Source organism: Aptenodytes patagonicus, chromosome 1 (genome assembly GCF_965638725.1).
Source record: "Aptenodytes patagonicus chromosome 1, bAptPat1.pri.cur, whole genome shotgun sequence".
Taxonomy (NCBI): Eukaryota; Metazoa; Chordata; class Aves; order Sphenisciformes; family Spheniscidae; genus Aptenodytes; species Aptenodytes patagonicus.
Genome location: NC_134949.1, coordinates 86,849,904 through 86,871,305, shown reverse-complemented (window position 1 = coordinate 86,871,305; position 21,402 = coordinate 86,849,904). Strand labels below are relative to the sequence as shown.

Here is a 21,402-nt window from a genome sequence, read left to right as displayed (position 1 = left end):
ATCTCAGGCCAGTTTCTTTCAGTAGCCTACAATGGTACAGAAAGTTTCTCTAGGGAATTGCAGGCAATTCTTAGAGAAATCCTTCCTCCTCAGGCTTGTCATCCCAGATCTCTTGCCTAGTCAGACCTGTGCTGCTCCTTTCACACCTTTCATCCTCAACCAGTCCATTCTAATTCCATTTCTAATCCAGCTGTGTCTGCTTGTCTGGTGCAAGTTCCCCTTCCTCATCCATTCTATGTCACTGTGCCAGCCTCACTGGCTGCCACCTCTAAACTCCGTCCTCAGCTTTTTCAGACCACCTGACTTTCCACCTCACCACCTTTACACTTTTTCCAGTCACTCTTTGGCCTCCCTTTTCTTTCCCAAACTCTCCATCCCATATTCTCACAGCAAAGAGGCAGTTTCTAGGTTTGGAGATGTTAAAATTGCCCAGTAGTGGCCCAGTTTACACAGGCTTGGGGTGTACAGACCCTTCAGGGGAGGTTTTTCTGGCTGCTCTTTACAGATCACATGCTGGATGAGGTGGATTAAATAAATACTTTAAAATCTGATGTCCCCCATCTGCTATGTCCTTGCAGGGCCCTTCTCTTCCTTTCTGGTCCAGCCATTTGCTGAAGATTCCTGGGACACAGTCTGTTTCCCACCTCAAAGGCTGAGGCTGTATATCCACTTCTAGCTCTGTGTGGGACCACTGTTGTGCTCATGAGTTTCCTACCCTTCTCCCCAGTACCATGGTCTCTCCTTACTTTGTTATTTCCCCAATCCCTCTGGCCCACAGTCCTCCAGGACCCCTCCCTACTTCCTGAGCTCAGGCACTCTGAAAGAAGGCATAACTTTCCTTCTTTCCAAGAAGAGAACTTAACAAAAATCAGAATAGCAGCTGGGTAAACATAAATATGCAGCTAGCACTGCCCCTGCCCCACCCCTCCCTTCCACTCCCCATCCTTCCTTTCTTAACCAATATTCTTCCATGCTTTACACTGCTATGAGGTCACAAGCCTTTTCCCCACCTGCTTGCTATTGTTTTCCTTTCCCTAGCAGCTAGTCTGTGTTACCTGCTAGATCCTGGTGGACCCAGTCCACTTGCCTCAGATGTCCCTAAGGAAGTGAAGGGGAAAGCTGATGATCATTGGTCACAGCTGTTGCCCATGGCCTGATTGCTCTGTGCCTGTGGTCTCCGATCACTGTTTGACCCACTACCATAGCTGAAATGACCACCATCAAAGCTGTCACAGTACCAGTGAGACGATAACTTCACCATTGGCAGGAGCAAAACAGGACTCTGCTCCACTGCTGTAGGAACCTCCTCCCTAGGGACCTGCCCCCTCTCCTCTCTTTCTCAGTAAGAGGGCCAGGACTAAAGAAAAGGAGGTGCCTGGCTCAAAAGACTTTCTAGATGGTTGCACAGTTCTCTAGCCCCTTGCTGGCTAGCCCTGCAGCTCTAGGGCACTGCTCCCAGCACACACACCTAAACCAGAAAAGGAGGGAAGGTTCAGGAGGAGCTGGTATAAGGCTGCAGGGAAGCCCACCTGTGTATTGTGGTCATCAGGCCCCAGAGCAAATATCTGTAAAGCTCTTTAAGTAAGACTTTTATTTGTGCTATAATCTTCTTAAGAGGAGTTACAGGGCAGGACGGTAGTGGCCAAGGAGCCAGGCAGTCATCAACATATCACTAGGCTGCAATGGTTTCTTCGATTCAATCAACGTAATTGCAGACCTTGGTGTAGACACTGGGATCATCTTTCAGAGCATACTCAGTTCCCCATGACATGATTCCCTGGAGTTTTCTAATGCATACAGCTGGGCCACCTGAGTCACCCTGGAGAGAAAAATTTAGAAGCATTAGCTGATCTCACCTGGAAAGGTTTTGACCTGGTACAAAGAATCCAGGGAATGCAAAGTGAAGTGCAGCAAGTCCTGATATGGGAGTACAGAAAGATAGCATCCCTTATTTGGGTGCACCCCAACAATTCACTGCTACTGCACTCAGTGCCCAGCAGATGTGGCTGGACCTGCTAGTTCAGGTGAAGTCCACCCTGTATCAAAACCCTGCTGGAAGGATTCTGTGTCAGAACAGAAAACCTGGAGATGAGGAGGCCTAAGCACTCTGCCAAGCTCTGACATATACTGTGCAGCCTGAGGCATCCTGGGGTGTGTGACCCAGGGCTCTGTGCAGGCATCAATGCTTACCTGGCATGAATCTTTCCCACCATCCAGGAATCCTACACAGATCATGTTGCTGGTGATCTGGCCTGGGTAAGCTCTTGGCAATTTTGGTTACTCAAAACTGGAGCTCTCAGTCACCGGACAACCTTAGGGAAATTGGCTGCCGGGACAGAAGTGAAAATTATGTTTCATCTTGGGAGTCAGCACTGTCAGTGAACAGAAGGACCTGTAGACCTATATGTGAGATCCATCCAGCAAAGCAGGGCAACCCTTGACCCTTGACCTGCATGAGCAAATGCAAAGGGCATTGTTGATTGAGGCACACTGGCAGGACAGTTTGGGGAACTCACAGGCAGAACATGGAAACACTGCAAAGCAGGAGTGAAATGTACATGGAACTCATGAACCTGGTGGTAGAGCAGGAGAAGTCTGACCAGGTACACACAACATGCACTGATGCTCACAGCCACTGCTCAGTGTGTTTCTTCACCTTGAAAAAGGCACTCGGGACACCCCTTGGCACAGGAACTGGGCAGAGCTGTGGGTTGAATGTCAGCACTGTAGTCCCTGGTGGTTGCCAGCTTGATCAACGTAATGTCATTATCAAGGCTTCTTGAATCATATCTAGGATGGTGAATGATTAATGCCGCACTCCTGACGAGTTCACTGTCTTCCTTCACATCAGTGTTGTACTATCCCATCCTCACTTGTATATGGCTGCAAAATTACCAGCAGAGAAGAGCAGTAGTTAACCATGGGTAGAACAACTTGGTGCCACATGGGGACAGGCAGACACTTGGAAGAGAGTAAGGGAGTGTTGCCCTAATCAAAGGTGTATGTTTCACAGAGCTCTAGGAGCATTATGATTTCATGAAAGACAGAGTCTGGAGAGCCTTGCTAGTTGGGCATCCTGTCCAGTGAATCCCCAGCTGGCAACTGTGACAATGGTGTGAGCATAGACAGATCACTTCAGACACCTAGAGCAATGCTTAGGGAAGGAATATTACATTTCCTATTGCGGAGGAGCATGATCCTTGATCTGTGCTCTCTCTGCAGAGGTATGCCCTAAATTCAGGACAAGAAAGATCCATGGAGAAAGTCTGAAGGAATGAAAAAGAACAAAATAGTAATGGTAAGCCACATGGACATGCAAATGTGCACAGAAAGGCATGTTAGGATGTACAGAAAAGGATGCCAAGAGTGCAGGAATATTGGAAAGATCACGTAATGCAGTGAGACAGAGGGTAGTGTTTCTCCTTTGGTTTCAGATACACCATGCATTGCCACCTTGGATTCTCTTCTTTTGCTGGGCATCATATTCCAAATCTGGTGGCTTTGCAAGATTTGACTAGAATCCAGATATACAACCCAATCCATACTTACGATTCTAGCAGTGAGCAGCTGACAGGACCCACTGGTTGTTGATGAGTGAACTACCACAGAAGTGATACCCAACATTCAAGGACACTGGTAGGGAACTGAATGCTCTGGGCAATTGTAGCCTCCTACAATCTTGTCATCATCAGCGTCCGCAGGAAAAGCAACTGAGAGAAAGAGGATTGAGTTTCACAGCACCAGGTCTGAATCCATTCTCTTAATGTGTAGCAGCAGCCAATGAGCTACACAGGAATTAGGAAGAGCCAAAAGAGTTTGAAACTCCAGAATTCTTCACAACAACTCCTGAAATATACTCCTGAGTTCTTTCTGTGCTACTCTGAAACATGAGGCTTTGCCTTTACCACCCTGAGCCAGGAAGACAACAGAAGAGCAGAAGCTGCCAAAGAACTTCACAAATGAAATGTGTGCAGCCTTCACACTGGCACCTTTACTTCCATGGCACCTTTGGAACAGGTTGCAACAGCTGTGTCATGGGGGAAAGCACATGGTGCACTTCTGTGTAGGTTGAGAAATGGAAAATGGCAACTGCAGTTGAGAGTGTCAGCAGAATTTTAATTTGCTGGTGGGGAGCCAGGGGTGAGCAAGAGAGGAAGGAAGCCCTGGTAGTGAAGAAATCAGAGAGAACATGAAGGCTCTGCAGAGTTGGAGGCTGATGTTATAGCAGAATGTAAGAAAGAACATGTAAGGTATTTGTTGAAACTACTAGAACAGTGATACCCAAAAATTTTTGATCGCATACCCCATCAGTAAAATATTTTTGAGCATGCACCCCCAGTATATGTATGTCTAGTAATTGATAATTATATACATATAATACTGAAGTTCTAATGTTTTCTTCACACACCCCAGTGGATCATCTTGCGCATCCCCAGGAGTTCATGCACCCCACTTTGGAGACCACTGCACTGGACCATCGTAAACCTGCATGGGTCTTCTGCAGAGACAGCCTGTCTCTGACTGTCGATTATAGATGCAAAGAGCAGAAGACGCAAAACCCTTCCCCAGACACCCTCCTGCCTCCAGGAACTGGTGACTGATGTTCCTAGGTCAGATGGTGTGTTTGTCAAGAAGAAAATGTGCATCACAATCAGTTGCTCCCTGGATCAGATTTAAAGATTTATCCAAGCAATAGAGGAACCAGCTATAGGGGAAGGAAGGCAGAAGGGATCTCTGCCTGGGGATCCTTTCTGAGAGATCCTAGTCCCTGAACACAAGAGGGGTCATCTGGAAAGAGATGCTCTGAGGAGTCTTTATCATAGAATCATAGAATCATAGAATCATTAAGGTTGGAAAAGACCTCTAAGATCATCGAGTCCAACCGTCAACCCAACACCACCATGTCCACTAAACCATGTCCCTAAGTGCCTCATCTACTCGTCTTTTAAATATTTTCAGGGATGGGGACTCAACCACTTCCCTGGGCAGCCTGTTCCTACATTTAACCACTCTTTCAGTAAAGAAATTTTTCCTGATATCCAATCTAAACCTCCCCTGGCGCAACTTGAGGCCACTTCCTCTTGTCCTATCGCTAGTTACTTGGGAGAAGAGACTGACACCCACCTCGCTACAACCTCCTTTCAGGTAGTTGTAGAGAGCGATGAGGTCTCCCCTCAGCCTCCTTTTCTCCAGGCTAAACAACCCCAGTTCCCTCAGCCGCTCCTCATAAGACTTGTTCTCCAGACCCCTCACCAGCCTCGTTGCCCTTCTCTGGACACGCTCCAGCACCTCAACATCCTTCTTGTAGTGAGGGGCCCAAAACTGAACACAGTATTCGAGGTGCGGCCTCGCCAGGGCCGAGTACAGGGGCACGATCACTTCCCTACTCCTGCTGGCCACACTCTTTCTGATACAGGCCGGGATGCCATTGGCCTTCTTGGCCACCTGGGCACACTGCCGGCTCATGTTCAGCCGGCTGTCAACCAGCACCCCCAGGTCCTTTTCCGCCAGGCAGCTTTCCAGCCACTCTTCCCCAAGCCTGTAGCGCTGCATGGCGTTGTTGTGGCCGAAGTGCAGGACCCGGCACTTGGCCTTGTTGAATCTCATACAGTTGGCCTTGGCCCATCGATCCAGCCTGTCCAGGTCCCTCTGCAGAGCCTTCCTACCCTCGAGCAGATCAACACTCCCGCCCAACTTGGTGTCGTCTGCAAACTGACTGAGGGTGCACTCCATCCCCTCATCCAGATCATTGATAAAGATATTGAACAAGACCGGCCCCAAAACTGAGCCCTGGGGAACACTGCTCGTGACTGGCCGCCAACTGGATGTAACTCCATTCACCACAACTCTCTGGGCCCGGCCGTCCAGCCAGTTTTTGACCCAGCACAGAGTACACCTGTCTAAGCCGTGAGCCACCAGCTTCTCTAAGAGAATGCTGTGGGAGACGGTGTCAAAGGCCTTGCTGAAGTCCAGGTAGACCACATCCACAGCCTTTCTCTCATCCGCTAGGCGGGTCACCTGGTCATAGAAGGAGATCAGGTTGGTCAAGCAGGACCTGCCTCTCATGAATCTGTGCTGGCTGGGCCGGATCCCCTGGTTGTCCCGCTCATGCCTTGTGAGCGCCCTCAAGATGAACCGCTCCATAATCTTCCCCGGCACCGAGGTCAGGCTGACAGGCCTGTAGTTCCCCGGATCCTCCTTCCGGCCCTTCTTGTAGATGGGCGTCACATTGGCAAGCCTCCAGTCATCTGGGACCTCCCCCGTCAACCAGGACTGCTGATAAATGATGGAGAGCGGCTTGGTGAGCTCCTCCGCCAGCTCCCTCAGCACTCTCGGATGGATCCCATCCAGCCCCATAGACTTGTGAGCATCCAGGTGGTGTAGCAGGTCATTGACTGCTTCCTCTTGGAGTATGGGGGGTTCATCCTGCTCACCGTCCCTGTCTTCCAGCTCGGGGGGCCGAGTACCCTGAGGATAACTGGTCTGCCTGTTAAAGACTGAGGCAAAGAAGGCATTGAGTACCTCAGCCTTTTCCTCATCCTCGGTGACAATGTTCCCCCCCACATCCAATAAGGGATGGAGATTCTCCTTGGCTCTCTTCTTGTCATTAATATATTTGTAAAAACTTTTTTTGTTGTCTTTAACAACAGCGGCCAGGTTGTGTTCTAGCTGGGCTTTTGCCTTTCTCATTTCCTCTCTGCATGACCTAACGAGATCCCTGTACTCTTCTTGAGTCGCCTGCCCCTTCTTCTACAAGCGGTAAACTCTCCTTTTTTTCCTGAGTCCCAGCAAAAGCTCCCCGTCCAGCCAGGCCGGTCATCTTCCCCGCCCAATCTTCTTACGGCGTACGGGGACAGCCTGCTCCTGCGCCTTTAAGACTTCCTTCTTGAAGATCGTCCAGCCTTCCTGGACCCCTTTGCCCTTCAGGACTGTCTCCCAAGGGACTCTCTCAACCAGCGTCCTGAACAGGCCAAAGTCCGCCCTCCGGAAGTCCATGGCTGTGGTTTTGCTGCCTCCCCTCCTTACTTCACCAAGAATTGAGAATTGTACCGTTTCATGGTCGCTAAGCCCAAGACAGCCTCCGACCACCACATCTCCCACCAGTCCTTCTCTGTTTGTAAACAGCAGGTCGAGCGAGGCACCTCCCCTGGTAGGCTCACTTACCAGCTGTGTCAGGAAGTTGTCTTCCACACACTCCAGGAACCTCCTAGACTGCTTCCTCTCTGCCGTGTTGTATTTCCAGCAGACGTCCGGGAAGTTGAAGTCCCCCACGAGAACAAGGGCTAGCGATTGAGAGACTTCTGCCAGCCGCTTATAGAACACTTCATCCGCCCCTTCATCCTGGTTGGGTGGTCTATAACAGACTCCCAGCAGGATATCTGCCTCGTTGGCCTTCCCCCTCATCCTTACCCATAAACACTCAACCGTACCATCATCACAATCGTTGAGCTCTATACAATCGAAACACTCCCTAACGTACAGGGCCACCCCACCGCCTCTCCTTCCTCACCTGTCTCTTCTGAAGAGTCCATAGCCATCCATTGCAGCACTCCAGTCATGAGAGTCGCCCCACCATGTTTCTGTGATGGCGACTAAGTCATATCTCTCCTGCTGCACAATGGCTTCCAGCTCCTCCTGCTTGCCGCCCATGCTGCGTGCATTGATGTAGATGCACTTGAGCTGGCCTATCGATTTTGCCCCTAGCATCGGCATGCCACTCCTAGGCTCATCTGTAGTGAGCCTGGTTTTATCCCCTTCCCCCTTCAAACCTAGTTTAAAGCCCTCTCAATGAGCCCTGCCAATTCATGAGCCATGATCCTTTTCCCCCTGTGAGATAGCTGGACTCAATCTGTCGCCAGCAGGCCGGGTGCCGTGTGAACCTCCTCATGATCAAAAAAGCCAATATTTATGTTGCCTTAGGAAAGCTAGGTGTTTTACTCCCAAGCAAGCCCCTTCCAGAACTAGGAACCATTAGGGCAAATGTTCCCATGATTTAAGCCCCATCCTCGCTTCCCATCTCAGCCTGAACAAGAGCAATGCAGCAGCACTGTCAGATAAACCCACCTTCTAACACATATCTTTGTCAGGTCAGCCCTGACCTGACCCCTCCCATCCTGCTGAAAAGGGGCTGAGCTGCTCCCAGGACCCCCTCTGTGCTCCAGCAAAAGAAGGGATGAGCTTGGGTAACTCTCCAAACTTTCTTGCAGGACTTTGGCAGCCCTGACTATCCTTCTCTGGGTCACGGGAAACACCCCGGCAAATGGGTGAGAGTCCAGAGGGCTCCACGCTTCTCTTTGGTCTCTTACTGGGGTATAGGAGCAGGGAACTCTCCAACACCAGGCAGTTCCTGGGGACAAGGGAGGTCAGATGAGGTGTCTTTCAACCTCATAGCCCTCAGTGGATTTTTCTTCCACAAATGTATCCCCTCATTTTTTGAGTCCGTGTAAACCTTTTGCATCCACAAAAAACTGTGGAAAGGGGTTCACAGCTTTCCTAAAAGAGGAGGAATTGTCCTTTGCTTGTTTTGAACCTGCCAGACCCCCTAGCTTTGCTTGCTACCCCCTAATTCTTGTACAGGAAGAGACAGCAAGCAATCCATCCTTCCCCAGTCTCCCCAGGCCACTCATCATTTTACACACCCCTGTCATGTCCTACCTCCTCTGTCTCGCTAGGAGGCTGAGAGTCCAAGTCTCTGACACGGGTGGAAATAGAACAACAACAGAATGCTGTGCCATTGGGGAAAGAGAAACACAGGCAGAGAGGACAAGGCAAGAGGCTGTGACAGAAAGTTTGCTCAGGTGTGGAGAGCTGGAGGATCAGAAGCTTTGGAGAATGTACCAGGTGCTCCCAGGCAGGAGAGACTTGGGAAGAGAGAATCAACGGTCGCTCCACCACCATGCTCTGAGAGATGTACAAGGACTAGCCTCAGAAACTCCTCCACTTCATGCTCCTGGGAAGCTTTATCTCTGTCAGCCCATGGTCTCGCCAGGTTTCCCTTTCCCAGGATCTTACATCAGCCTGGACAAATGTATTTACTTTATCTGGGTCCAGTGATGATACAGCTGACTGAAATACTTGAACTAGGAACACGGATTTCTAGAAATGCAAGCTGCCATTGTTTGTCCATTGATAATATCTAACACAGCTGCCCTCCATTCACCAATCCTCCTCCTTCCCGTGCCCCTGGGGCAGCCAGCATTCTGCTGCAGCATCGTTGCATTACATGAGAGACTTGTTTGCAGCTGGAGGTGTACCCCCCCACAGTGTATTTCTTGAAAGACCCTGAAAAAAACCCTTACAACGGGTCTGTGGAATGTTCAGCAGCATTGAGCAGAAGAGGGTATTTACATTTCAGGTAGGGATTCGTCATCTTAAAGAAAGGAAGGAGGGGTGGGAGGAGGTGTTCCAGTTCCAGCCTGAATGCAGAGGAGTCTGTTCATCCTTCACAGCTCTCACTGAAAGGCCTGAAGGGCTGTTCTGAAGCAGTCCGTCTGCTGGATGACCTCTGAGTTGTGCATCACAAACACCCCGTTTGCCTCCATTTGGGATCAGTTTGCTCCACGAGCTGCCCTGCTGGCATGCACCCTGGAGTTCTGGGATTCACGGGAGCCTCTAGAAGGGGCCCCTGAGAGGCAGGTAGGAGAATGGGAGGGACTTGGGTGAGGTATGTTCACTAGATGTCTGCCATCAAGGACTTAGGAACACAAGAACCACAGGAACTATGACCCAGGACTTTTGCCGTGAGCTCTGGCAGTAGCCTGGGAAGAGGTCACTAGTGTCCTCCTGTTGACTCAAGCGAGTAGCGTAGAGAGTATCAGAGAGACCTTTTTCGTCAGGGAGATTACCAGCCAGCCCTATATGATGTCTTTCCTGCTGTTAAGAACAACTGATCAGTTAAAGATCAGAGTAGATTAAATAAGTAACAAGGGAAAACAAAAAAAAGTACCAAGATAAAGGCAGGTATGGTCGAGCTTCCCAATTCAGATGCTGAATTACTGGATTTTCCTGAAATTTGGGTGGCTACAAAACCAAATATTAAACCCTACGAAAAGAAGGAAAAGGAAGATGTCCTTCATAGCCTGGGTGTTACCTAATAGGTTATTAGAGTTATATCTCAGGAAAAATAATGTTTTAAAATATCTGATGACAGCCTGTCTCTATGCCAATGGCATGTTTTGGACAAAGAAATTATAACTCCACAGAGAGATCAAATTATACACTGCTGTAGATAAGGAATTGCTCTTGCTCTGCTTAGTTATGATGGGATTAGATAGCTTTGGTAACTTTTGCCATGCTTAATCCTGTTACGGATCTTTCCCTTTTCCACAGCAAGCTTCTAATCCTTATTGGTTTCTCAGGATAAAACATGTTTGCAAGAAAACTGTGCACTGATACCAGTTTAAAGCCCAAGACAAGTCATGCAGCTCCTTGGAGGAGTCCCTGGCCTTGGTCTTGCCCTTTAACATGAAGGAAAATTTCCATCTGGACAGTGCCACTGTGTGTACCAGTCCTCCAGGGCTCTCAAAAAATTGGTCAAGAAATGGAGTAGAAAGATTATTCCCATTTAGTCTCTCATGCCATTTCAGCATCTCAAAGCATATGACTTCTGTTTACAGTCACTTGAGGTTATCCCATGTCTTTCAGGAGCTAACATGATGAAGTTGGCAGCTGCTTGGAAAATGAGTATTCATCAAAACAACTAAGCTTCAGCAAACTCAGCATCATGACAGAAATTATCACTCTTTCAGAGAGGGATTTCGGAAGATCTCATTATTTGTGTTCACAGTATTTTTGTTCGTATACATTACATCCATAAACATCAATGTTATACTGAAATTCTTCTGTGGCAAAAATGAGTCTCTATAGAACATTCCAAAGCTAAGTAAAAAACGTGGTTCGGTACTTAGGCCGATATTGTCATATAGGTTAGGTGAGAGACATTAGGAAAGAGAGAAATCTTTCAAAGAGATACGGTGCGCATTCCCACATTTGAACAATTTAACTTGGGAGGTGGGGGGGGGCACAGAATAGGGTTTTTGTACCCACTTACTGAAATTACTTTTGAATAATTTTATTTGGGAAAACACTGTGTCCTATATGATAGAAACACACACACACGTTACTCAAGAAAAGGAATTTGCTAAAATAAACTTAACAACGCTGAGACGTTTTCGGTTTGTTTGTTTGGTTGTTTTTTTGTTTCCCAAATAAATGTATAGTATCTTACAGTCTGCTACCTACAGTATTCAGCTTCCGGTAAAAAATATGCATTTTTAAGAATGACACCATCAGTGCAGAGGAATCTCAAAGGGGTTTGAGGGTTGCTCTCAACAGGTGCTGCGTATAAGAATGAGACAGGCAAACAACTACACATCTTCCAAAGCCCAAATGTATTTTTAAATTGAAGGCTGCCCTCTGAAATAATTTAAAATAGCTCTCTATCTTAGGAAAAGTTTATGATTAACTGATGTGTTATTTGTACTTTCCACCAGTGCCTGTTAATGCCCACATTTGGATCTTCAAATTTTCCACTGTGTACTTTTTGTCTGGAGAAAACCTTGGACTAGAGATAAGGCCATTTCAAAAAATGTATTTCTAGCAGCTCACGCTTCCAGTCCACCAGTCTGGGCTTGAGGCTGTGTCAAGATCATGAAATACATACTGTTTGTCACCTTTGTTGGTGTGGCTGGTGAGTATATTTTTTTACTTCTATTTTTGTCATTTATAAGGAAGCTCATTTTCTGAGCAAATTTGCAAGGTAGTCTAGTGCGGGAAAGTGAAGTCCCGTTTCAGCTTGCAAAAGTTTTAAGGCAGAGCACTGCAACTTCCTTTGCCTGCTGTCTGTTCATAATTGCTTGTGTCACAAAATGGGGAATGAATGCCTTCGTAAGGGTTCTTGACCCAGCAATACTGAAATGAGTCCATAGCTTCAAAAAAAGCCTGTCTCTCTCTTAAGGACTGTGAAATATAAAGATAACACCTCTGGCAAAGGAAGTCCTAAAGCTGCTGTAAAGTTTTGGACTATGGGCGAGTGCTTGCCCACCACTGCTACCTTGAGTTTTTCTAGAAGTAGAGCCTACAAGTGAGATGCTTCAGTCAGTCACAGAGGCACAAGATTCCTTATGCCAAATGTTGACATATTCTTATCTCCCAGTTGCCTTCCCCATCAACGCTGATGATGATGATGACGACAAGATCGTGGGAGGCTACACCTGTGCAGAGAACTCTGTCCCCTATCAGGTGTCCCTGAATTCTGGGTATCACTTCTGTGGAGGTTCCCTCATCAACAGCCAGTGGGTCCTGTCAGCTGCTCACTGCTACAAGTCGTGAGTGGAAAAAAATATATCCTTCCATAACCTACTTCTTTCTTCCAGTTCACTTCTAGCAGGAATTCTGAGCTGTGAGATCCAAATATGTAAGTGACTCCGTTGGTGGCTCGTTCAGGAAGCTGGGCTGAGGCATCATAAGGGGTTTTCCACTTCTGCAAATGTTTCTGTGAATGCAGAGCACTTTCTGAAATGACAATGTGATAATCTAGCAATGAGTTATGGGCTGTGATTTCTTATAAATTGCATTAATCTTGCTAAAACTTAGTCACTGGAGAACAGGAAGAGGAATGAGGTCAGGGTGACAGCAGTTTGCCTTTTTCCAGAATGTTTGTATAAAGCACTGTTATATATTCAACTTGTCCCAGCTCAAATAAATAAACCTGCAGAAATTCACCACCTGTACTGGGAGTGGGTAAGATCTCAGTGTGGATCCCCAGGACTTATTGCTGGACAAGAAAGATAACCTGCATGAAAACAGCTACTACGATAGCCATGTTGAATCGAGTGCCTATGGTGACAGGGAGGTTCCTCATAACCTGTCGGTAGCGGTAAAGTATATGCCATTCCTTCTCTTTTCCAGTCGCATCCAAGTGCAGCTCGGGAAGCATAACCTGGCACTCACAGAATCGACACAGCAGTTCATTAGTTCAGCTAAAGTCATCCGCCACTCTGGCTACAGCTCCGCAACACTGGACAATGACATTATGCTCATCAAGCTTGCCAAACCAGCCCAGCTCAACCGAGCTGTCCAAACTGTTCCTCTGCCTACCAGCTGTGTGGCCACAGGCACCACATGCCTAATCTCTGGCTGGGGCAACACACTCAGCAACGCCAGTGAGTACTCTGTGGGAATGTATAGCATCATGAGGGCCCGGGAGACGCTCTAAGACCTCACGGTTAACTCCAAACAGTAGAGGGTAAAGCACAGAGAAGTGCTGTGGGACAGGCCTTTTTGAGTGATCAGTCTGTGTAGGACAGTAACCTTTTAACTGCTTTAAAGGCAAGCCTCTATGAGGTCCTTCCTCTCGTTCTGTGTTACAAACACGGAATCACTTAAGTCATCCATGTGCCGTTCACCAGGATGTTCACACTGCCATAAATTTTGTGGCCTGGTGCTATCAGCTGTACGGTACGGTGCCAAGCACTAGCAATTTAACTAATGTCAATAGAGTTGTCAGATCTCTGAGAACAAGATCAAAATCTGTGATTGTGGATCTAAAATTACTACAAGAGAGCTCCATTCTCTTACACCAATGGTCAGAGGTGCGGATGGTGACTGGTGTCTAATCCACCGACGACAACTAAACCTGCACCAGAGGAGAGGATGGTTTCCTGAGGCCCAGGTTTCCTCCAGCATGTGTGCTACAGGAGTAGCTCTTAGCTCCACACTTGCCAATTGGTGATTTTCTAGGTATCAGAACAATTAACGTGGCTACAGTGTAGAACGGTGGACCCATGGGTAGAATCTGTTCCATCTGAACAAAAGGAATCCATGCTGCGATTACTGTTCAGAGGAAAAATGACGACTGCTAAACCAGGATGTTCAGTGATTACTTTTCTGCTAAGAAAGATCTTCTCAGGGCTCTGAAATGAACTCAGAGGTGTCGTCAACCACCTCTCCCTATTTTCTTGTAGATTCATATCCAGATACTTTGCAGTGCCTGAAGGCTCCTGTGCTCTCCTCAAGAAAATGCACCGAAGCCTACCCTGGGAAAATTACCAAGAACATGATATGTGTAGGATTCATGGAGGGAGGGAAAGATTCCTGCCAGGTAAAACATCTGCCTCTCCTTTCCCATATGTTTCTCTCCTGCCTTTCGCCAGTAGAAGAGGCCGTCATATTAGAGAATCTGCTATACTCACTGCGCTGGCACGTCTGAATGTTGTTCTTTTGAACGACAGCGGAGGCTTAGGGTGAAAGTTGCTTATTGAGCGAGGCTGGGTTTTTTCCCACTCAGTTAGTCATTGTCCCTTTTTTGAGACAGCGAATACCTCTGCCCTAATTCTCCACAAGCAGACTACGCCACCCTCTGCACCTTAGGCTATTGAAAATGGAGGAGTGCTGCACCAGAGAGTCAACAGTAATCACGGTGACTTTAGAGCTTAGGACACAAATGTTGGTTTTGGAGTCACCGAAAATGAAATAGCCAGTATACCAAGAACCAGGCAGTCTGGAAAATGAACACACCTGACAATTGCTCTGCATTTTACATGTGCCTAGCTCCACCTGACAATTGCTCTGCATTGTACGTGTGCCTAGCTCCATGGAAATATTTGGCGGAATAATGTTTAAGACACACATATCCTAAGCGTCTGCCAAGGACCGCATCTGTCAAAAATAGGTGGCTTACTCATCCTTAGCTGTGGTGCCCTTGGAGCTAAAGTAAGGCACAGTAGCATCAGGTGTAGAGTGGTAATCAGAAATTACCTCTGTAGAACTTCTGCGTAGAACAAGCCCAATGGAGCTCCCTCGAATGTCAATGATTTCTGGGATCTCTGGCTCATCGCTTACGCTGGTACCATTTGCTGACTATCCGTATCCTTTACGTGCACAGGGGGATTCCGGCGGTCCAGTAGTCTGCAACGGGCAGCTCCAGGGCATTGTTTCCTGGGGTACTGGATGCGCGCAGAAAGGCTACCCCGGAGTTTACACCAAGGTTTGCAATTATGTCTCCTGGATCAAAGCCACTATGTCTGCCAACTGAGACACTCTCATTCTATGTCACCTGCTTTTTCTCCTCGTCATTTTCTTCTGTTTTGGGACCGGACATACAAAAATTATCAAAAAATAAAGACTTTCAGGCACCCCTTCTTTGCGCAATGTTTCTCTGGGTACTTCCATAGGCTATGATATGGGGGACAGAGGCAGGGAATGTCACTCTGGGGAAAATACTTAATATTTGTAGTGCTTCTCAACTAGCAGGATCTTGGAACATTTTGCAGACTCACCTTCGGGAGTCTTTCAGTCAGTTACAGGCAGCCGTTTCTGGAGCAGAACATCTTTTCTGTTTATCGGCATGTACTCAGGTGCTACAAAACTGCCCAAAACAGCTGAGAGAGTGCGCTGAATCACACAGGCGGCATACTCCTACTGTAGAAAACAGCAGGCAGCAACACAAACGCTCCCCATCGCCCCCGCTCCCACCCCCCACAATACGACTGAACATTGCCCTCCCTGAAAGCTCTACTTGGGGAACGGAACAACCTCTTGCTAGGGCTCGTTCTCTTCATGTACCAGTGCCACTGGGGCTGCTGCCTATACCTTTTTGCTCAGTTAACTGGTCGTGCTGGGCTTGCTTCGTTTTCCTGGAAGAGTCAAAAGGACAGAGATGCTCCTGGTTTTAACTCCTCCTAACCCCAACTGGCACTGGAATTGAAAGTCCATGAAAAAGCTGCCAAAGTTGCCAACGGGCTGTGTAGCTGTCGCCTAAAAAAGAAAAGGGAAATAGAGAGTTTGAGTAAAATAAAAGGATAGAAAAAACAGAGAATAGGTGAAATGGGGAGAACTGCAAAAGAAATCCGACACGGGAGGAAAGGGAGGGAGAGCAGAAGAGCAGGGCATGAAGGAACAAGTGCTGTTTGCCTACAGAGAGGTTTGTGCCCAGCTCTCTCAGATGCTTTGTCACTGAGCTATTTCTTAGGAGAGTAAAAGGTGCCTGAGTCATTGAGATAGGCACAATATACGAACAAGATCAGACCGTAGCTTTGTGTCCCATTGCTCTGGACGCACTTGCTGAATTCCTTCTCAGCATCTGCCCTTTTCCAGAAAAAAAAAAAAATCCCTGGGCTGTAGCCTGGCATCCTTCCCTTCAGCCTGTTTTCACCAGGAGACAGAGTTCTTATCTGGGAGCAGTTGAAAGCCACGGGTCCCTGACCTGTGACTCCCCAACCCTGTCTCCCTCCCTGACCACCGTGAGTGGAGGGTGGTTGATATCTTTGCCTGGTATGTTAGGGGAAAGGAGAAAAAAAAGTTGGAGGACAGAGGAGAGGATGTCATGAAAAGATGACGAGATGAAAATGGGGGGGAAAGAAATACTTATATATCATCAGGCAGAGTGCATTCTCAAACATGACAGACAGGGATGTTGAGAAGAGTAGTCTGGCAACAGTCCCAGTCCTCCGTCACCGTCCCCCCGATGTGTCAAGGTCTCCAGTGGGTAAAGAAGAAATTCCCCTTTCCAGATTATAGGCCATACTTGATTTTCAAACTGTTGGAATATCCTCACAGGATCTCCCCTCTTACATGGCTGGAACATCGCTAATGCTTGCGGTGGACAGTGCCACGAAGAGGTCGCTGACAAAGTAGTTCCCTCCTTTGTGCTGTCTAATAAGAAAAACAGACATCTGCAGAGCACTGAGATGCGAGGACACTATTTTTCTTTCTCTCGCTCTCTGCTGACATTTCCACATACTGCTTTTATCACACAGCTCTGCACGAGAGGAGTGAGAGGATTACAGAGCTGTGAGCCCTGATCGGAGCCTGAGGGTCAACAGGGCAAAGTGCCCTGTGCTTTCTCTATTTTTCTCAGGAAAAAGTCCGGTGGGATCAAATGCAATGTATTTGAGTGCACATATGAAGGCATGCAAACCTTGCACAAACCTGGCACGGCAGGAAGGGAAGTAACCAAGTGGCAGCAGCACTTAACTAGAAGGCTCTAAAGGCGAGACAGAGCTAAAACTCTCAGTCAGTCCAGCTTCTCCAAAGAGGCACAACACTTGGAAGAAGCATTAAGAGTAGAACTGGGCAACAGATTATGCTAGTTTGTGTAAAAGTCAACGTGTCTCTTGGGGAAAGGTGGAGGGGAGGATCTGTGACTCAGAAATGACACTGTTCTAGAATGAGGAGGAATAGCCTCTGACAAAACAACAAGGGGGAGAGGAAGAAAGTGAGAAAAATTGACAGTTTTCAAGAAGCAGGGGCTGCAACACCTTTGTTAGCCTGTGGGTCACAGCTGAGATGTCTGCTGTTTGATGTATTTGGAAAAGGAGGTAACAAGATTTCCGAGGAGATCTCAAATTATCCTAGATAAATCTAAATACCACAGCAAAAAAGGGGGAGAATTCCTGAGAGAAAATAAATAGCAGAAGAAGGGAGCAAAACACCTTAAGATCAAAAAAAAAAAAAAGGAAAAAGAAACCAGAGAAGGAAAAAAAAAGTGATACCGAGAGAAAGATAAAATCTGCTAAAGGAGCAATAAGGTCATTAGTGAGCAAGCCTGTCCCCAGACACCTGGTGTGAACTGATCAGTGGAGCCTGAGAGCACATGTGGATCTATTTATTCTGTGGGCACGTGTCTGTAACTGGGAGACTTTACTCTGATAAAATAGCTTTGAAATAATAGACTCCTGATACACCTCATTCTTGAGGCCACCTGGGTTTGTGCTTGGATGACTGCAGTCTGTGTCACTGGGAAGGGCTTCACGCGCAGGTTATTAGCTGCATGCTACAGCTATGCAGGTATTGCATTGCTGCACGATATGGAGAAAGACATCCCTAGCTGAATAAAATGTTCTGGTCTCTCTTGAGTCTCTTATATGCTTAATGTTGAAGTTTTCCTCCTGTCTGTCTCCAGAAAAGTGGGAATAGTTATCTTCCTCTCAAAGATTGCTAACAGTTTCCTCAATCGTGTGGTGCTTAACAAAAAAGGGAAATATGGAAAGCATTATGAAGTACGCGTGATGTACTGGCAATATCAGCACAAACATAGGCAGCACAGGAATTCTGTGTGTCTCTGCTGAGATACAAAGAGACACAAACTGTGTGAACCTGGTTACTTTCCTCCAGTGAGGAGGTGAGGTGCTGGAAGAAGCTGGTTTCCTTCACCCTCACACAATTAACAGGCATGGGTCTCTTTCTGCACCCTTCCCTCCCTTGCGCTGAGGGAAGGACCTGATCCCCTGCAGCCTGCAAGGTGTCAGTGCTGCCAATGAACTGAGGTTTGCGACATGGTCAGCACGCTGAACTCTGTCACGCCCTTTGTGCCAAGTACGAGGGGTGGTTTGGGCCTGCATGACCATCTTTCCCTCCAGCATCAGCTCTCCAGCAGTTTCTCCGCCTCACGCACATCTGTAGGTTCTTTCCCTCCACAAAATGTTTTCCAATGGTTCCAGTAAGTGCAGCTGGCCTTGGGCACTCTGCAGGACCTAGCTTCTTGTCGCGATTAGGATTCTGTCAACTGTGCCAATTCATCGTGAATGGGTGATTTAGAGCGCTTAAAGAATCACCATCGAAGGTGTTAGCAAAAGTGGTTTTAATATGATGGTATAAAATTGCTACTTAACAAAGTTCGATGGTAAGGTTCACTCTACTACTGTATGGCACAATCATTTGAACAATGATTCAAAACTACCAAGGCACAAATCAAAGTTACCAAGGCAAAATCAAAGTTACCATACTACAAGGTTATGTGCGATATCAGTCACTTACCAAAGATCTGCCATTGGTAAAAAGTCTCTCTGCCTCGAGGAGCAACCTTGAGATGTGCCCCATCTCAAGGGGAGATCACCGCCATGCAGCCAACTGCTTCGCACGGAGAGCTCAGAGAAGGCTTACTTAGGCTGTCATGTTTATGGAATAAAGTGGTTGGCTCGTAGTCAAATTCCATGCGATGGAAAACGTATGCACGAGACTCCTTGTACCCACAACTTTGTTCCTTTGTTCCTTTGTTCCTTTGTTCCAATGAGTCTTGGAAAAGCCACCCGCTATTCATGTGTTAATCGCATGATCGGTGTTCCAAGCTCATATGCATCGATGCTCACTGTGTCGCTCTGCTCCTTTGTGGGTTTTCAGAGAACGGATTGGAACCAGAGGAGCTCTTGGCCCAGTCACGGCTTAGGCATTTAGCGCTTTTGGAGCCTGTACCAAACTACCACTAGTTTGGTTAAGGGTTCGAGTGCATCCGTCACACTTCTTCACAGAGACAATACCTGGTGCAGATCCCTGACAATCAGGCTCTCATTCGCCTTTGGAAATAACCCTGTCTCATCACTCCCCACTGTGCTCTCAACAGAAAAAGAGAGAAGACTGCATCTTGTGATGGTGTGAGGAAAATTACAGTCGAACCCATACTCTTCCAAAGTGATTCTCCAGGGACCCCTGGCCTCAACTCTGTGGGCAAAGGCCAGCTGACCACACCAAGAGAGAGCAGAGGCAGAATCTCCCCAGCCATCAGATCACTTTCTGTACAGAGAGGTTTGCGCTCAGCTTCCTCAGCACCTCAATCAACGTGTATCTTAGCACAGTAATACATGCCAGTCATTCACTGAGGCAAAATCTATTGAAAAGGACAAGCGATAGCCCATGCTCCCGCAGCCCTTGGAGCGATTCTGAAATTCGTCCGCAAACTCTGCCTTTTCCCATTCCACTGAAAACACTACCAGCTGCAGCATGGTATCCTTTCTTTGAGCCTGCTTATACCGCGGCATGTAGGGGCATGTGGTTCCCACCTGGAAACAGCTGAGAGTCAGAGCTCCTCCCTCGCTGACGACTGCATCTGGAGACTGTTGAAGGGCCTACCCTGTCAGGAGGAAAAAAAAAAAAGAAAAAAAAAAAGAAGCAGGAGGCCAGGCAGACGGCGAAATGATTTGAGGAGGAAAGGGATGAAAAAACCCCACAAAATCTAGAAGGGATAAGGAATAAGATGGGATGGGTTTAAAAGCTATGGGCAAGTTTCTCATCTGTCTATGAATGACCAGTACAAATAGCTGACAGAAAATGTGAATGTATTAGAAATGTTTCAGATGGGGAGGAAATCAGAAAGAAATATGAGTCAGCGATGGAAATGTGCCCGTGGTGGCAGCACAGGCACAGAGACGTGTGAGGAGGAAACGCTGAGGAAGGAAGAGATGCATGACATTGGGGGTGGGCATGGCAGTGTGAGAGCGCCTGAAATGTGAGAAAGTAGTTGGATGGCTGGGATCAGTGGGAAATAACACTCACACACAGCAGTGGGTGGGATGAACCCTGCACAGCTGTCTTTATATGTTCGTATGCGTGTGCGTGCAATCACAGGAACATGATGGGGTTGGATGGGAGCCTGAGACTGAGGCAGGGCAGGGGGGGATGCTGTGGGATTTTTCTTTCTTCCTTCCACATCAGCTGAGATCTCCAGAAAAGAGGTATTATGCAGAGGAGACAGGAGATACGGGGCATGGTTTTTGCTTCTCTTTCCCATATTTGACTCTGCATTCCAGACTCCCTGAAACTTCACAGGCCCTGACCCCCACAAGCTGCAGTGTGGGATCATTTCTGCTCAGCCCAATGCTGTTCATGCCATTGCCCCAGGCACAGAGCAGGCTGCTGACATAATAAACCTGGAGTGCGTTGTAGCATGACAGAGAAGAGTTGCACAAATGCGCCTTTCTCCTCCAAAGACAGATCTGAAGGGAGAAAAAACTGCCCTTGGCCTTAGACTGGGAGTGGAGATCCCGTGACCGTGCCAAGAGAAATTCCCTGTGAGAACGATTATTTGGGGGTGAGGGTAGTGGGAAGAAGCTGGGCGGGAATTCCCCCTCAAGGACACAGAACAAGATTACATCTAATGCCTGCCTCCTCCTTGTGGGTTATTTGTGGTAGAACAGGAGACTTTCTTTCCCTCACATGGATCACATCCACGTCAAAACGTCCAGTGCTCTTGATGGTGCGTAACGTTAAAAGCAGGGTGCTGTTGGAAAGACCTGCATAGCTTGACATGGTCAACGTGTCCATGAAGCCTTGTTTCATCGAGACACAGCTACATCCGTGCACCTGCATCCTTCCCAGACGAGTCTGTCCTTGGGCTGATGTTTCCCTTCTCCCTAGAAGCTTTCTCATTCTTCGTCAGACTCACATTTAACAGTCTGGCTCAGGGCTCTGGATGCACTGTGGTATGCAGCTTTACGAGCATAGTGCTCCATCCGTTCGTGGGTGAAAGGATGAGGAGGAACTTGAAAGCAGCTGTTCAAAGGCTCTGTCGCTTCTGAGTTCTCATAGGTGAAAGATATGCCGGAGAGAGATATGTGCGCTGCCAGACTTCCCAGCTTGCACGGAAATGTCTCCTGCGTGCAAAGCGCCATCTGGGCCAGTGCATAGGAT

At 47.7% G+C, this 21,402-nt stretch overlaps 1 protein-coding gene, 1 pseudogene and 1 gene segment (V, D, J or C); 1 reads left to right on the top strand and 2 right to left on the bottom strand.

Annotated features, from left to right (window-relative positions):
• The window catches only part of LOC143164137 (T-cell receptor beta-1 chain C region-like), a 53,430-nt gene that overhangs the window by 22,154 nt on the left and 9,874 nt on the right, over nucleotides 1-21,402 (bottom strand).
• On the bottom strand, nucleotides 1,673-3,756 carry LOC143164143 (trypsin II-P29-like; annotated as a pseudogene).
• LOC143164151 (trypsin I-P1-like) lies at nucleotides 11,650-15,115 on the top strand. The gene is made up of 5 exons (XM_076346372.1): nucleotides 11,650-11,689; nucleotides 12,155-12,326; nucleotides 12,910-13,163; nucleotides 13,965-14,101; nucleotides 14,885-15,115. Exons 1-5 carry the CDS (start codon nucleotides 11,650-11,652, stop codon nucleotides 15,032-15,034), a joined length of 753 nt encoding a protein of 250 aa, XP_076202487.1. The 3' UTR covers nucleotides 15,035-15,115.